The sequence below is a fragment of the Drosophila erecta genome, unplaced genomic scaffold (genome assembly GCF_003286155.1).
Source record: "Drosophila erecta strain 14021-0224.00,06,07 unplaced genomic scaffold, DereRS2 tig00000092-arrow-pilon, whole genome shotgun sequence".
In the NCBI taxonomy this organism is placed as follows: Eukaryota; Metazoa; Arthropoda; class Insecta; order Diptera; family Drosophilidae; genus Drosophila; species Drosophila erecta.
Genome location: NW_020825207.1, coordinates 17,724,946 through 17,740,922, shown reverse-complemented (window position 1 = coordinate 17,740,922; position 15,977 = coordinate 17,724,946). Strand labels below are relative to the sequence as shown.

Below are 15,977 nucleotides of genomic sequence, written 5' to 3'. Positions count from 1 at the left end.
CATATGACATTTTTATTTCGAATATTTGTAACGCCACAATTAAGTAGTATTTGGTATTAACTGGGTGTTTCGTTACTGTTAGTTGTCACTGTAATGGGAGTTCCTGTGTTTCGAAGTAAGATGCGTTCCCCCTTCCTCGCCGTCAGCGCAGGAGGGTTGATTAGCACCCACCACCCATCCGCCCGCCCATGCGAACGCAGACCTTGAGCCACCTTCCATCCAACCTTTCTTCCCGGGCATTAATAATATGGCTGACATGACTATTTATTTATTTGCAAGACACTTTCCCTAATGTTTCGGCCGAGGGGTGGGTGGCCAGACGACAGAGGTCCCACCCCCCGGAAAGGGATCAAAGTCAGGAGCATACGACACGCCGTCGCAAGTTCCACACATAAGTGGAAACCAACCCTGCCAAAAATAAGCCACAACCGGGGGAAAAATGCAAGTTGGGCAGAACGAAAAAAGTGAAATAAAGTAAAATGAAATGAAAGCGGCAGCTGTAAAGTTCGACAATAAAAGCGGCAAGCAGCAGGGCGAAAAGGGAAAAAGTGAAACGAAAATGAAACGAAACTAGGCACAGGACACACACACAGGGGATGCGATGCGAGTCCTTCGAGGACTCGAGCAGCAACCACCACCGAACAACATGAACAACATCAACTGGAACACCCATCCGCAATATGGGCGATGGCAACGGCAACAGACGGCATCGGACACATTTTACGGCCGCTCTACGGCGTATTATGCAAATCCCTTCGAGCGTACTGTAAAAAAATGCGCAAATAATGCACGAATAAAACATGCATTTCAATTGCGAAAACCACAAGGATGTCTGGTGGGTTTACACCGCCGTTTCCCTTTCAATTCACCTGAAACTAAAGGCCGGAAGTCAGCAGCCACTCTCTCCGAAGCTCGCTGACTTAAATATTCCTAGGAGCAGCGGATGCCAGGGTTTAGGTTCCCATGTTGAAGGACTCGCTTTTCTAAGCTTACATCATGCTCCAACTTATAATCCTCATGGCTTTAATAATCAATCCAATCGTGCTATAACGACACTCAATCACAAACATTTTTCCCATATTTCAGGGTTCAGCTTAAAATAAATGAATACTATGATTTTAAATTATATTAAATATATATGTACATGTAATGCATAAATTATTATATGAAATATTCACTACTACTAACAACTAAATGATCTACAGTTTGTTAATATATCCCATAAAAATATGGCTAAATTTCGATACCCGACTTCTCGAAGGCTAAAAACAAGGAAACCCGAACAAAGGCGAAACCAGAGAAAAATGCATGTGAGGTTTTTGTTTGTTTTATGTCTCTCTGCCGGCGTCGCTGCTGCTGCGTCTGGGCTGCGATCACGCACACATAGAGAAACAGAAAGAAGAAGGAGGGAGGGGGGAGGGACTGAGCTCAGCTTCCTTTTGACTGGCTCTTCTTACAGAGGAAAAAATGATGATGCTGGATGTATTGTTTTTGTCGTATAAAACTCCAATGTAAAACTTGATGATTGTACGTATATTAACATACATAAGATTACATTGTTATTGTTATTAACATAACGTAAACTGTGTTATATCATAAATTATGAAATGAATGCACTGCTATTTTGCATTTGCCATTAACAGCAAAGGCGAAAAACTTGAACCTATTGAGGAAAAATATTCAATTCCACTTTTGGGCCTTGCAAATCCTGACTTAATATTCTAAACTTTTTTCCTGTTGTGTAGTTCGACTGGCCACCATCGTTTATTATGTTTTTATGTTGATTTTGGGAATTCTAAAAATGCTTGCAGCTCCATCCTTTTGCGTCTTTGTCTCCCTCTCTCCTCCTCGATTCCCCCTCTCCCCCTATTCATGGCCCGTATCGAATGCAGCAGATGACAGGTTTTTGCTCTCCTCCGCCCCTTGCTTTGCCGTGCTCTCCGGCTCTATGGCGCTCCCCACCTCCTTCGTGACTCGCTGCACAGGATGTTGGAATATCACGTCGTCGTGTCCGTGTTTCCGTCTGTTCCTTGTTCTCGTTTCTCTGCGCCGTGCTCTCCGTCTTCGTCTTGTGCCATTGCCACTTTACCTTTCTTGTCTGCTGTTGAGTCCAGCTCCCCTTTGCCCCTTGTTCACTTCAGCTACTTCTTCCATTTCCTTTCGCCCCAAAACTGTCTGTGTTTTTTATTTTATTTCGTTTCATATGGCTTTCGATGTCTGCAGCATCCTTGGAAATTACTGGCACAGTGGGCAGTCGAATGTGAAGGCAAACATTGTTTAAAAATGCAGTTAAATAAAAGAAGAAACACACTTTTGCTTATTTGTATACGACTAAATTTTAATAATTTTGACAAAATTATTTTAACACAATTCTTAAAAACATCTATTAAGTCACGATAAGAACAGGTAAAAGGTACACACATAATATTATATTACACTTATTATGTGTACACACAATGTTTGCTTTAAAACTAAATGTATAACCTGTTCCCTATCAATTGAAAGCACTGTGTCTACACCCTGACAGGTATTTTGTACTTCGAGTGGATTATTTGCAATATTCATGGCACAAGGTGGAAGATATACCACTCTAGGGAGAGCTTACAATTTCGGACTCCCACCTCTACAGCCCTTTATTTTCACCTGCAGCTATACACAAAAAATACTTTTGTGCTTTATTTATATTTAAATAATATAATCCTCAAATGGTCTACCGTATGTATCCTTTTTTTTTATCCGTTGATGACTTCTACAGATTCGACTCGTTTGCGTTTATTGTAAGTTAAAAATATATACATATGTACATATGTATTACACACGTGTCAGTGAATTGTTTACGAATCAGTTTCGCAAGTAAATGCTAGGGAAGTTATTTTCCCTATATACAGGCCATATATCGTTGTGTTGCTATGTAAATATGTACATGCATACATACATACATGTGTTTATTTACATGGGCCAAGTGAGAACCCTCTGGATCGTATTCCCAGAACCATTTCACACTTCTCATTTTCTTCTTCTCCCCCTTTTTGCGACGATCGTGGCGGGTATATGCAATTTCTTTGTTGTAACCACTACAAAGCCAACATAATTGCAAACTCAAAAGAAAACCATAAAAAATAGAGTTAGCCCAGGAGAGAGAGCAAACGACTTTTTTTCGGCCAGGAGAGAGCAGCTGCCTCGTTCTCACTCACACAAGAGTCAGAAAAATGCCGGCTCTCAATACACATGCATATATACATACATACACTGCAGGCCATGTAAAAACAAAAACAACAAGCCAAAAGGGCGCCCAGTATAATGGGGGAAACGAAATGGAAGCGAAACGCAGCCTAGACTAAATTGCAACAACTGCAAATTGGGGGGAACGCATGGCGCCAAACGAAACGTGAGACAGACTCGCACATACATGCATACACAAAAAGTGATTATTACAACACAAGCGTTGAGGCGCGTGGGCGCGAGGAGGGGGAACGCATGAGATAACGGAACATGCTGCCGCATTAGTCACCACCAAGGCACAACAGATGTGTGTACATGTGTGTGTGTGCCTGCTACCACCGAACAAATGAGTGAAAAGGAGTTAGCAGGATGCCGAAAAGAAGGCAGAGAGGAATGGCGAGGGTATAGGGAGGAGAGCATAGCAACCAGTGGAAACAAAATACAGTCAGCATTGGCTAAGAGCTATTGGGTATCTTTGCAATAAGTTGCTGTATATCTTAGGGCGCTTAACTTAATGTTGGTTTTAAAAGAAAATGGTTTATCGTCTTTTATTTAATTAATATGTTTTCAAAAATGTATAAGGGATTTAAATTGAATATGTCTGCTGCCAACGTGAATGCAACGTGCCAATTAGGAAATTTACCAATTATTCGGGAATAAAAGTCTACATGATTGGCAATAACAGACGAAAAGCGGAACAGGAGGACAGTAACGATAAAGATAAAGCTTTAGTAAAGCCTCTGAACTGGTATTTTTTAGCCATTACTTCCGCCTTCGCGGGCAGCAGCGTCGACTGCACAGCGGCAGAGGCAGCTGCCTTTTGGCAGCTGTGTGCGTCCAAAAAATAAAGGGCGCATGAATTTGCATAATTTTCGGGGGGCGTGGCCGTCAACAAAATTGAAATGACAGTTCGAGCTTTTCAATAACGCTTATTTTTGTATGCGATATTATTAGTAAGCACATGGTGTACATTAAACAAACCTGTATTGCAGTCAATTCCTGATGGAAACGTGAAAAAAGTATGTAAAATGAAGTGCCGATTCGTCGTTGTATGCGTTTTTGGCCGAGTGTCGGTGTTTTTGGAGCAACTTCACGTTGAATGCATTGCGAAATAATTATGTTTGCCGTTGCAATTTTTTGTTTTTGTTTTCTCGGCTCCGCTTCGCCTCTCTGCTTCTTTCTTTGCCGCCTTTTCTGCTGATGCTTTCAAACAAACCACCACACACACACACGTATGCAGAAGGCGGCTTGCAATTATGCTAATGCGGCTGTTTACGACTCTTTTTCTTTTCTTTTTTAGCCGACACCGCACAAAACTGATTTCGCAGCTGGCCCAATAAAATTGGCCACAGAACGAAGCGAATTAACAAACAACACACACAATTCAATGCTCTGGTTGAAAACCGCGTCCGTGTCAGAACGCGTCTAGAACTGGAGCTGGCGGAAACTTCGACGACGTTATCGATATATCGATGACACCTGGTCGGCAGCTATGCATTACTTTCAATTTAGAAGTAATTGTTTTTTTTTCCACAAGCAAAAAATATGAATGTTTCAGCAGATATAATCAAATACAAATATATAAATACATAATCGGAACATTTATTATGAATTTATTATTTCTTTTATTTACAGTAATGTTGCGTAAATTTGCTTAAGAAATACTTTAATTTCAATTGGGATAAACCATCCCTGCCTTTTAGCTACTTTGCTTCCAATTGGAACTAGCCATTTTTAGCTACTTCAATCGATGAGCATCGATGACTTCACAATCGATTGCCGAGGCATGTGTCTTGCACGTTTTTTGTAAACAAACGCAAAAGTATTTGAACCAACTGAAAATGGGAGCATTGGCAGAGGTAGACAAGGAACTAAATATGTGGCTCAATGTGGCTTTAAAATTGGTAATTAATTCTTAATTACTTTTTCCAGCTGGCTGGTGATGAGAAGAACGGCGAAGGATCTCGGACTTTTGTGTTCACCAACGAGGGCCACACGTTGGGAAATGCATTGAAAACGATCATAGCCCGCTACCCGGAGGTGGATTTCTGTGGCTATACCATCCCGCATCCCACAGAACAGAAGCTCCACTTTCGCATCCAATCCCATCGAGACAGAGCCATAGATATACTCAAACGGGGACTGGAGGACCTGGAGGGTCTGTGTGATCATACAATCGTTACGTTCGAAAAGGAGATGGCAGACTTTAATGCCGTGAAAGTGGATAATACATGACGGATTATATATATATAAATAACACTACAGACTACACCACGCTGCGCGCCTTTTTGGGATCGTAGTTGGGCTTCCGGAGATGATGATAGTTAGGCAGGACTTTGCGCAAGAAGTCGATTTGCAGGGTCTGCGATCCCTGCTTGTCGATGGCCTCACGTTGCAGGCCCTGTTCTCCATAAACAATGGTGTTTTCGGGCAGAAGTTGACTGGTATGTATCCGGATTCCTGCGCCCACCACACAACCACTGGAAATAGTAACTGCGCGGCCCACAAAACACTTGCTCTCGAAGACGTTCTTATCACCTATCCTGGCAGCCTCCACTTGGCATCCGACTTCAAAGACATTGTGGGTGCCAATGCTTAGAATATTGTTGACATCCCATACGGCACCCGGCTCCAAGCGGTGGGCTATTGTGGCGTATTCCTCAATGATGCAGTTCTCTCCAATTATTATGGGTCCTGCATCGGCGATAACGGTGGCACTCGGATGAACCACACAACCCGATGAGAAGGTGATGTCACCGCGCAGGTTGCTCTCCTCGCAAACCACCGCCTTGGGCAGGATTTTGATTCTGCTAAGAGGCGATAGTAGCTTTAGTTAGTGAATTAGTTTGGCACGTATTTATACTGCAATCACCTGTTTTCCGAGGGCATTTTATATTTTCTCAAATTGTTTACGTTTTCTCACGAAGGTCAGACTGCACTTAAAGTTATCGATAATAAATAAGAGCTCGCAGGGGAGCAGATATTTTATAGCTAGATTCAGCTATTTTTAAGGTAGTTGAAAAAATCGGATAGCTAAAAAATAAAGAAGTCTAATAATCTTCAAATTTCATAACCCTTTTATAGACTAGCTTAGAAATCCAGTATCAGTATTTATTACAAATCTTAAAAGTTAGTGTTTTAAAAAACATCATGTCGCCGAACTTTGGTGCTAATTATCTTCATATGGAACCGAATATCCGACAGGTTTGGCTTAAAAGTGACAACACTTGTCGGGAGACGGGAGACTAGTGTTCTTCGAAACAAAATTTCCATTGAATACTGGAATAATGGGAAATTGTTGAATAATACCATCTATTTGTTAGGTAGCATCGATTTGAATTCTAAGGGCAAGTGAATACAAACATACAGATTTTTATAAAAATCCTTAAAGTAAAGACTAAAAACAAAGCTTCCCGCCAGAAAAAAAAAATAAAATAAAAATAAAATATTTGTAGCTTTCAGCATCCAATTGGCAATCGGCGTTTTCCAGCACTTGCTTTTCATTCTGTCTATCGAGTTTCCGGCGACAGGCAATCGTTTCGTCAAAGCTGTCGACTTGCAGCTGATGCAATTTTGTGCGTACAATTAGTAAGTCAAATCTTAGTCACGAAGCGAACAAGATGCCAGCCGACCAGTTAGCTGATTTGACCTTGGGTAAGTATGCCTTTAATTGATAGAAATTGTCCACGTTGCCAGCGAGCCAGAAGTATAATGTGCAATATTTATATGTACGACCATGTGTAGGTGCTATCTTTACTTCGGAAAAGAAGGGCAGTGATGAGTCCGGCGAAGGCAGTGAGTCCAAGCCCTTTAAGACCATCCTGCAGGCGATGCGTCATGCGGGCAAGGAGCCCTTTCCCACGATTTACGTGGACAGCAAGGATCCGAATGCAGCGGAGCCCTTCGAGCCGGCTGCCAAGTCCCAACTAAAGAAAATTCAGAAACTGTTTGTCAGGGAGTCGCACAAGAATGCCGAGAAGCAGCAACGAGAGGCGGAGGATGCGGAGAAGCGCCAGCAGAATCTGGAGGATGCCCGGAAGGTAAAGATATCGGAGGATCCCAGCCTGCCGTTGGCCCGCAAAATACGAATCTTTGAGGGCACCGCCAACCGCGACTCGCGTGTCAAGGTCTACGGTTGGGTGCATCGTCTGCGTCGTCAGGGAAAGTCACTGATCTTCATCACACTTCGCGACGGCACCGGTTTCCTGCAGTGCGTGCTAAACGACCAGCTCTGCCAGACCTACGATGCGCTCACCCTCAGCACGGAGAGCTCTGTAGTCCTGTTTGGTACCCTGAAACTAGTTCCAGAAGGAAAGACTGCCCCAGGAGGGCATGAACTGAACGTGGACTACTGGGAGTTAATTGGTCTGGCTCCACCCGGCGGTGCCGATGCCATTCTCAACGAGGAAGCGCAACCGGACGTGCAGCTCGATAACCGGCATATCATGATACGTGGCGAGAACACCTCGAAAGTGCTCAAGATGCGATCCGTTGTGACGCAAGCATTCCGTGCCCACTACGAGGCACGTGGCTATAACGAGGTGACGCCCCCTACTTTGGTACAGACCCAGGTCGAAGGGGGCTCAACGCTCTTCAAGCTTAAGTACTTTGGCGAGGAGGCCTACCTGACGCAGAGCTCGCAGTTATACCTGGAGACCTGCCTGCCGGCTTTGGGCGATGTCTTTACCATTTCCCAGAGCTATCGTGCGGAACAGAGTCGTACGCGGCGGCATTTGGCTGAATACTCGCACGTGGAAGCCGAGTGTGCGTTCCTTACGTTTGATGATCTACTTGACCGCTTGGAGGATCTGGTCTGCGACGTGGTGGATCGTGTTCTAAAGTCTCCCTGGGGCTATTTGGTCAAGGAGCTTAACCCTGACTTCAAACCTCCTCAGAAGCCATTCCGTCGCATGAACTACGAGGATGCCATCAAGTGGCTGAAGGAGAACAACGTGACCAAGGACGATGGCACCTTCTATGAGTTTGGCGAGGATATTCCCGAGGCTCCTGAGCGCAAGATGACCGATACCATCAACGAACCCATTATGCTGTGCCGTTTCCCGGCGGAAATCAAGTCCTTCTACATGCAGCGCTGCAAGGAGGATCAGCGCCTGACCGAGAGTGTGGACGTTCTGCTGCCAAATGTCGGCGAGATTGTGGGTGGATCGATGAGGATCTACGACAGCGAGGAGCTGCTCAAGGGCTATGCCCGCGAAGGAATTGATCCGAAGCCCTACTACTGGTACACGGACCAGCGCATCTATGGAACCATGCCACATGGTGGCTATGGTTTGGGTCTGGAGCGATTCCTTTGTTGGCTGCTCAACCGCTACCACATCCGCGAGGTGTGCCTGTATCCTCGATTCCTCGACAGATGTAGGCCCTAGGCTGTGGAGAAGAGGATATTCCTTCAGCCAGCATTTACAGCAGTCAAAGCACTTCTTGCAACCAACAATTCTAGCTTCTGCTATTGAGAATGAAATTTATTACACTTATCTGCTTAATTATTAATGAATAAAGGCTGCACCTTCGCTATATTCAATTGAGTAAACTAAACAACTTTGCTTTACTTTATAATAGTATATTAAAGAAATTGAGCTCGGTTTTTATTTTGAGTAAAAATAATATATGCTATGCTATAAATAATAATCATTTCAGTCGGCGTCCTCACTCAGCTTGTGATATTATCGAAGAGTTGCTCGATATCATTGTCTACGTATTGCTCCGAGTTGCTCATGGCTTGCGATTCATCCAGGTCCATGTCCTCTTCCTGTGTCTCCTCGTCCTCGGCTTCGTCTTCATCGTCTTCGTCGACCTGGGTAACTGCTTCCACCTCGGCTGTAAGGTTCTCCTTGCGGTAATGATTGCGCAAAAGTTCACTAATGGAAGCGCAGACAATCTGTCGCACTTGAGCATCAAATCCCGGCGGCAGCCAGCCCGTGCGCTCATTGCACACAGCTCCGGTAAGAGGTGTGGGGATCTTCTCCAGCATTTCTTGGATCCTTGTCATTCGGACGTCGCAATAGCGCAGCATGCATTGTCTGGAGCGCGGCAGCTTGTGCTCATCAAAGTAGGGATAGTCAATGTCTTGAACCAAATCAGACACTCGATCCTCTATGGGCGCGAATGGAGCGTTCGCCGCTCTTCGTTGCTTTACGAACTTCTTGGCGTACACAAATTCGGAGAGGCCAGTGCTGAATCGCAGTCGGAAGTCAAAGGTCTGGTAGTAGCGACTATTGAAGTCCTTGCGGGGATCGTAGCCGAAGCGTACATACAAAGTTCGCCATGGACCGTTGCTAAAGTAAAATGCCAGGGAAGGAGTGATGCACTTGAGCTTGTCGTTGGTCAACCCGGATTCATATTGCAGCGCGATTCGGGTCCAAATTGGGCAGTCATCGAAGAGCTTTTTGACCAAAGCCAACTGCTCATCCGAAACGTACTTAACCTTGAGTCGTTTAAGGTTTTGGGAGTCTGCCTGAGTCGGAAAGCTGTCCACCATATTGAACGAAACCACGCCCTGGTTGTCGTAGGAGGACTTGGACTGCACGCCCAGCACCTCATGTTGGCCGTCTTCTGAGGGATCGATGCGATGTGTGCCCGCGTAGACTGTGTCCACATGGGTGAACAATTCGGGCAGCGCCAGCAACTGACTGTGGCGACGTCTGTGGGAAAAATACAGCGAACCCTTTAAAAAACTATCTCATAAGACTAAAATAAAGAACAATAAGCTGCGCATTTTCTTAGTCTAAAAACAAGACTATGCAGAAGTTACTCACTTAAAGAAGTCCAAGTCGGTGGTGTCCCTGGGTTTCAACTGATCCAAAGCGAAGGTGAGCTCCTGGGCAGCATTTGCATTGTCACTTTTGGGAGTTGACCAAAGGGGTAAGTATTGGAAATCACAAAGCGCTTAAGGTGTAATCGAAATTAGAATAGTTTGGATATTAAATTCATAGCATCAACTCACTTTCGAAGGTGAAACTCCTGCTGCAGTGGCCCAAAACCCGTACAAAATATTCCGGAGGCCGTTGCTTGTCCTTTTTGTGGCGCCTCACGGTTATGGATAGCAGGACGCCAGTCTTATCCGTGCAGTCCCCAAAAGTGGGTTTGTTGTAGGGATTCTCCGGATGGAAGTGCAATGCCAATCGTTTCACTTCGTCGCCCAGAACCTGTGAATTGAATAAGATATCAGCCAAGCCGCCCCCAACAAGGTTTAAATACTTACCTTGGAGACATTGATGATGCCGCCTAGAGTGGCTATCATCCGATCAGGATTAACCACTCGGCCGGGGTACTCGATCAACTCATATTCCTTCTGCGGATTAAAACTCAATTGGCGCGACATGGTCCGAAACTGAGGTGAGTTATACGCGTTAAACAGCTGTTGGGGGAACAGTGATGCGCACTGCTAATAGATTTGCGCAATAATTCAAACAGCAAAAGAAGCTAAGGCAATTTTAAGTGCCATGAAAATGTACCAAACTCTTTCAAACTACATCACCATTCAGCCTATTTTATAAAATCGAATAAACATATTTTATAATAACAAAATTATAGATATAAATAATGGAATTATTTTTTTTTTGTGTTTTACCCCTTGCTGAAGAAACCTAGATTCCCAGCTAGCTTGGCAGCACTGTAAGTTATCGAATTACCTATCGCCAGCCGGTTTGTTTATGGGCGAAATTTTGTAAAATGTCTGGTAAAAACAGAAAACGCACGGCCAGCAGCAGCAGCAGCGCCGAGGAGCCGGACAGTGAGGAAGAATCTCGCCTAAAGGACCTGCAGGAGCGCGACGAGTTCGCCAGCCGGCTCAAGAAGCGGGATGACGATCGGACGCGCAATGTGGTTGATTCCACCGGCGGACGCAGGGCCATCGAAGAGGCCACCAAGCGGCTGAAGCTGGAGCACGAGGATCGGGATAAGATAGTACCTCACCTGCGTCTTCAGTCGCGTCGCCAGTACCTGGAGAAGCGCAAGGATGACAAGGTGGCCGAGCTGGAGGCGGACATCCTGGACGATGAATACCTCTTTGATGAGAGCGTGTACGATCAAAGCTTATTCTTACCCACATATGTATCCAAATAATCGTGGTTTGCTTTCAGCCTGACCAAACGGGAGAAGGAGGAGCGCCAATACAAGAAGCAACTGCTGAACATCGCCAAGGAGCACGAAAAGGCGCGGGAACTAGAGCGCGTACAGCGCTATAATATGCCACAGGACCTGAAAAAGGGAGAGCGATGTATGTAGACTATGTCCGTTGGTGCTGGATAAATACTAATAAGCTATTATCCTACTTAAGCTGAGTACGTAGAGGTGGATGACTTTGAGAAGCAACCTAACTCGGAGCAGAAGAAATGGGAGGCTGAACAATTGGCCTCGGCGCGTTTCCATTTCGGTGCCAAAGATGCCAAGGCGGCGGAAGAGTATGAGCTGCTCCTTGACGATCAGATCGATTTCATCCAAGCGCTAACCCTGGACGGAAGTCGGGACAAATCATCCAGCCGACAGCCAGAACTCTCGGAGAAGGAACGGAAACGCTTGACGTTGGACGAGACCAGAAGATCCCTGCCTGTTTATCCTTTCAAGGAGGATCTCATTGCTGCTGTAAAGGAACATCAAGTGCTCATCATCGAAGGTGAAACGGGATCGGGCAAAACTACACAGGTGCCGCAGTACCTTGTGGATGCTGGTTTCACCAAGGATAAGAAGATGATCGGATGCACGCAACCACGTCGTGTGGCCGCCATGTCGGTGGCTGCACGTGTGGCCGAGGAAATGGGCGTGAAACTGGGCAACGAGGTGGGCTACAGCATCCGTTTTGAGGACTGCACCTCAGACCGCACCATTCTCAAGTACATGACTGATGGCACCCTGCATCGAGAGTTCCTGTCGGAACCTGACTTGGCCTCCTACAGTGTGATGATTATCGATGAGGCTCACGAGCGGACACTGCACACGGACATTTTGTTTGGCCTGGTCAAGGATATTGCTCGTTTCAGGCCGGAGTTGAAGCTCCTTATTTCCAGTGCCACTCTGGATGCGGAGAAGTTCTCTGCTTTCTTCGATGATGCACCCATCTTTAGGATACCCGGTCGCCGCTATCCAGTGGATATCTTTTACACGAAGGCTCCTGAAGCAGACTACATTGATGCGTGTTGCGTTTCAGTTTTGCAGATTCATGCCACTCAACCCTTAGGCGATATTCTAGTATTCCTCACGGGTCAGGATGAGATCGAGACTTGCCAGGAGGTTCTGCAGGATCGCGTAAAGCGGCTTGGCTCTAAAATACGTGAGCTGATTGTTATACCCGTCTATGCGAATCTCCCGAGTGATATGCAGGCCAAAATCTTCGAGCCCACGCCACCGAATGCCCGCAAAGTTATCCTGGCAACCAATATAGCAGAGACCTCGCTAACCATCGACAACATTATATATGTGATTGATCCTGGGTTTGCCAAGCAGAACAATTTCAATTCCCGTACTGGCATGGAGTCACTTATGGTGGTGCCCATTTCCAAGGCTTCCGCAAATCAGCGAGCGGGCAGAGCAGGACGAACCGCTCCAGGAAAGTGCTTTCGTCTGTACACGGCGTGGGCATACAAGCACGAACTGGAGGACAATACCGTTCCGGAGATACAGCGTATTAATCTTGGCAATGCGGTGCTCATGCTCAAGGCTCTGGGCATTAATGATCTGATACACTTTGACTTCCTGGACCCTCCGCCGCACGAGACACTGGTATTGGCTTTGGAACAGCTGTATGCCCTGGGTGCACTAAACCACCATGGAGAGTTAACCAAGCTGGGTCGCCGTATGGCCGAGTTTCCAGTGGATCCCATGATGGGCAAGATGCTGCTGGCAAGCGAAAAGTATGTAGTGAATCCAACAAATAAGAAGTGTAATATATTTCATACCCCTACATTGTTTTAGATATAAATGCTCCGAGGAGATGGTGACCATTGCAGCCATGCTGTCCGTGAACAGCGCCATTTTCTACAGGCCCAAGGACAAAATCATTCACGCGGACACTGCCCGAAAAAACTTCAATCACATGCACGGCGACCACCTGAGCCTCCTGCAGGTTTACAATCAATGGGCGGAGACGGACTACAGCACCCAGTGGTGCTATGAGAACTTCATCCAGTACAGATCGATGAAGCGTGCTCGAGACGTGAGAGAGCAGCTGGTGGGACTGATGCAGCGTGTCGAAATCGACATGGTCAGCTGCCTGCCGGAGACTGTAAATGTGCGCAAGGCAGCCACCGCCGGATACTTCTACCATGTGGCGCGACTCTCCAAGGGAGGTCACTACAAGACCATCAAGCACAATCAGACAGTGATGATACACCCGAACTCCTCACTCTTTGAGGAGCTGCCGCGGTGGGTGCTCTATCACGAGCTGGTGTTCACCTCCAAGGAGTACATGCGTCAGGTTATCGAAATCGAGAGCAAGTGGTTGCTGGAGGTGGCCCCGCACTACTACAAGGCCAAGGAGCTGGAGGATTCTACGAACAAAAAGATGCCAAAGGTCGCCGGGCGTGCTGAAATGGCGCAATAATTTTGGGGGGTTTTTAGTTTCGAATTAAAAATAATCTTTTATTGTTAATTGTTAGTTTCTTGTTGTAAACTGGGCTGGTTGATCATTATCTTCTTTTTAAATCTGGCTCCAAGTTCACCAATTTATCGATAATTTTTAGAAACAGTGGTGGCGACATGTTATTTTCACATTTAAAACCTAACAATCGAATACGATACTTTGACTTGCTAATGTTAATGTTAAAACCTAACAATCGAATACGATACTTTGACTTGCTAATGTTAATGCTAAGTATCGATATGTGCCGGTCCACCGACAACTGTATTATCGATAACGGCCGTGCGGTTGGATTTCGTGTTTTGCATTTCAAAGGGCAAAATTGCACAATAATTTGATCTAATTGCAAACAAAAACCATAAACAAGTAAGTCTATGAGCGGTCCGAGCTAACTGCGTTGGAAGAGCCACAGAATTGGGTATTAAACCACTGAAACAGCACATTGTCTCTAACCATGACGTTCTAACCTAAAAACTGATGAAATTTCCAAGTCCAGTGGGCTTTCTATTTACATATATAGTTTATAGAACAGTAACTAAATATATTCGGTTTTTTTTATTCCAAAGGATAATGGCTGCTCAGTTCTTCAATCGCATTGGCCAAATGGGCCTCGGAGTGGCCGTATTGGGTGGCGTTGTCAATTCGGCATTATATAATGTGGAGGGCGGCCATCGGGCGGTCATCTTCGATCGCTTCACCGGCATCAAGGAGAACGTGGTCGGCGAGGGCACCCACTTCTTCATCCCATGGGTGCAGCGGCCCATCATCTTCGACATCCGGTCCCAGCCCCGCAACGTTCCTGTGATCACGGGCAGCAAGGATCTGCAGAATGTCAACATCACGCTCCGCATCCTATATCGTCCCATTCCCGACCAGCTGCCCAAGATCTATACCATTCTCGGCCAGGACTACGACGAGCGTGTTCTGCCCTCCATCGCCCCTGAGGTGCTGAAGGCCGTGGTCGCCCAGTTCGACGCCGGCGAGCTGATCACCCAGCGTGAGGTGAGCACAACTCAGGAGATGCCTTTGTTTAGTATAAAAAGACACAACTTACCGTACTTACCTCTTTGCAGATGGTGTCGCAGCGCGTTTCCCAGGAACTGACTGTCCGTGCCAAGCAGTTCGGCTTCATTCTAGACGACATCTCGCTGACGCACTTGACCTTCGGTCGGGAGTTCACGCTGGCCGTCGAGATGAAGCAGGTTGCCCAGCAGGAGGCGGAGAAGGCCCGTTTCGTGGTGGAGAAGGCCGAGCAGCAGAAGCTGGCCTCCATCATTTCGGCGGAGGGTGATGCCGAAGCCGCTGGGCTGTTGGCCAAGTCTTTCGGCGAGGCCGGAGACGGTCTGGTGGAGCTGCGACGTATTGAAGCCGCGGAGGATATCGCCTACCAGCTATCCCGGTCCCGCGGAGTCGCCTACTTGCCCAGCGGACAGAGCACGCTGCTCAATCTGCCATCCACCATCGCGCAGTAGCTGGGTGCATCTAGTTCCGTTAAGTTGTAACTACCTATAGCATTTACTAAGTACTTTTCGATTTTGTTTCTGCTGAAATATGCACTACTCTAAAGCGTTCGCCCGACTGACTGGAGAATACTAAGCGAAACAACCAAAATTTGTCTCATGTAATCGGTTTTTCCATTATCTTCCCGATCGGGTTCGAAATCCGGTCGCAGTGTGCGCTCCGCATGCGGCTCAACTTTTGTTGTTTCCGTTTGGGTCGTTCGCGTGCGCGTCCTGCTGAATTGGTCGTTAAGATCGGCAACTGGCTAAAAGAACTCCAGTAATTCAAAGAAACACAGACCATAAGAAAATTTCATTATGTGAACAAACAATAAATGATAATCCTTATTTGAGTGCGCTTTTCAATTGAGTGTGATGGTTATGCAAGGGATGGTAAAAAATGATTTGGTCATATGAATGTTTCTTTCTGAAATGTGAATACCTACAGAGCAATCTTAAAACGAATCCAATCAATTGCTCATATCATATCATCTGTATACTAAATACGCGCCCTATTGGAGCTCTGCGATTTGATTTTCCCTAAATACACGCTCGCTTATCTCGGCCCTTGTTCACCTCCTATGCCTGTTTATGCAATCCCCTCTCAAAGGCGCCACTCGACCCCCATAAACGGCAATACTTTCCTATTCATTCGCAACTCA

General features: G+C 46.1%; 6 protein-coding genes across 7 annotated transcripts; 4 read left to right on the top strand and 2 right to left on the bottom strand.

Annotated features, from left to right (window-relative positions):
* The first annotated feature begins 4,957 nt into the window (after nt 1–4,957).
* Nucleotides 4,958–5,491, top strand: LOC6549155 (probable DNA-directed RNA polymerases I and III subunit RPAC2). The gene is made up of 2 exons (XM_001974248.3): nt 4,958–5,081; nt 5,155–5,491. The coding sequence occupies exons 1-2, from the start codon at nt 4,983–4,985 to the stop codon at nt 5,455–5,457; spliced, it is 402 nt and encodes a 133-aa protein (XP_001974284.2). The 5' UTR covers nt 4,958–4,982; the 3' UTR covers nt 5,458–5,491.
* Nucleotides 5,407–6,187, bottom strand: LOC6549494 (dynactin subunit 6). Of its 2 annotated transcripts, none has more exons than XM_015156460.2 (2): nt 6,095–6,187; nt 5,407–6,032 (listed from the first exon to the last, which is right to left on the bottom strand). In XM_015156460.2, exons 1-2 carry the CDS (start codon nt 6,109–6,111, stop codon nt 5,489–5,491), a joined length of 561 nt encoding a protein of 186 aa, XP_015011946.1. In that variant the 5' UTR covers nt 6,112–6,187; the 3' UTR covers nt 5,407–5,488. The 2 variants fall into 2 exon arrangements, with proteins under 2 accessions (XP_015011946.1, XP_001974285.1); XM_001974249.3 differs by having other exon boundaries at nt 5,407–6,029.
* Nucleotides 6,188–6,707: 520 nt separating this feature from the next.
* On the top strand, nt 6,708–8,773 carry LOC6549495 (asparagine--tRNA ligase, cytoplasmic). Its single transcript, XM_001974250.3, has 2 exons — nt 6,708–6,876; nt 6,967–8,773. The coding sequence occupies exons 1-2, from the start codon at nt 6,843–6,845 to the stop codon at nt 8,607–8,609; spliced, it is 1,677 nt and encodes a 558-aa protein (XP_001974286.1). The 5' UTR covers nt 6,708–6,842; the 3' UTR covers nt 8,610–8,773.
* A 60-nt stretch (nt 8,774–8,833) lies between these two features.
* Nucleotides 8,834–10,599, bottom strand: LOC6549496 (general transcription factor 3C polypeptide 5). Its single transcript, XM_001974251.3, has 4 exons — nt 10,445–10,599; nt 10,187–10,388; nt 9,999–10,128; nt 8,834–9,884 (listed from the first exon to the last, which is right to left on the bottom strand). Exons 1-4 carry the CDS (start codon nt 10,562–10,564, stop codon nt 8,894–8,896), a joined length of 1,443 nt encoding a protein of 480 aa, XP_001974287.1. The 5' UTR covers nt 10,565–10,599; the 3' UTR covers nt 8,834–8,893.
* A 249-nt stretch (nt 10,600–10,848) lies between these two features.
* Nucleotides 10,849–13,828, top strand: LOC6549497 (pre-mRNA-splicing factor ATP-dependent RNA helicase DHX16). The gene is made up of 4 exons (XM_001974252.3): nt 10,849–11,264; nt 11,325–11,461; nt 11,522–13,091; nt 13,153–13,828. Exons 1-4 carry the CDS (start codon nt 10,915–10,917, stop codon nt 13,778–13,780), a joined length of 2,685 nt encoding a protein of 894 aa, XP_001974288.1. The 5' UTR covers nt 10,849–10,914; the 3' UTR covers nt 13,781–13,828.
* Nucleotides 13,829–14,036: 208 nt separating this feature from the next.
* On the top strand, nt 14,037–15,663 carry LOC6549498 (protein l(2)37Cc). Its single transcript, XM_015156574.2, has 3 exons — nt 14,037–14,182; nt 14,383–14,818; nt 14,890–15,663. Exons 2-3 carry the CDS (start codon nt 14,387–14,389, stop codon nt 15,286–15,288), a joined length of 831 nt encoding a protein of 276 aa, XP_015012060.1. The 5' UTR covers nt 14,037–14,182; nt 14,383–14,386; the 3' UTR covers nt 15,289–15,663.
* The last annotated feature ends 314 nt before the right edge of the window (nt 15,664–15,977 follow it).

Bases quoted from the DNA above. Each gene is read 5' to 3' on its own strand.
- LOC6549155 (XM_001974248.3), top strand. From the start codon at position 4,983: ATGACTTCACAATCGATTGCCGAGGCATGTGTCTTGCACGTTTTTTGT. The intron at 5,082-5,154 runs GTAGACAAGGAA...TACTTTTTCCAG, and splicing joins AAATGGGAGCATTGGCAGAG to CTGGCTGGTGATGAGAAGAA.
- LOC6549495 (XM_001974250.3), top strand. From the start codon at position 6,843: ATGCCAGCCGACCAGTTAGCTGATTTGACCTTGG. The intron at 6,877-6,966 runs GTAAGTATGCCT...GACCATGTGTAG, and splicing joins GTTAGCTGATTTGACCTTGG to GTGCTATCTTTACTTCGGAA.
- LOC6549496 (XM_001974251.3), bottom strand. From the start codon at position 10,564: ATGTCGCGCCAATTGAGTTTTAATCCGCAGAAGGAATATGAGTTGATC. The intron at 10,389-10,444 runs GTAAGTATTTAA...TTCAATTCACAG, and splicing joins GCATCATCAATGTCTCCAAG to GTTCTGGGCGACGAAGTGAA. The intron at 10,129-10,186 runs GTGAGTTGATGC...TTACACCTTAAG, and splicing joins CAGGAGTTTCACCTTCGAAA to CGCTTTGTGATTTCCAATAC.
- LOC6549497 (XM_001974252.3), top strand. From the start codon at position 10,915: ATGTCTGGTAAAAACAGAAAACGCACGGCCAGCAGCAGCAGCAGCGCC. The intron at 11,265-11,324 runs GTACGATCAAAG...GTTTGCTTTCAG, and splicing joins TACCTCTTTGATGAGAGCGT to CCTGACCAAACGGGAGAAGG. The intron at 13,092-13,152 runs GTATGTAGTGAA...ACATTGTTTTAG, and splicing joins ATGCTGCTGGCAAGCGAAAA to ATATAAATGCTCCGAGGAGA.
- LOC6549498 (XM_015156574.2), top strand. From the start codon at position 14,387: ATGGCTGCTCAGTTCTTCAATCGCATTGGCCAAATGGGCCTCGGAGTG. The intron at 14,819-14,889 runs GTGAGCACAACT...ACCTCTTTGCAG, and splicing joins AGCTGATCACCCAGCGTGAG to ATGGTGTCGCAGCGCGTTTC.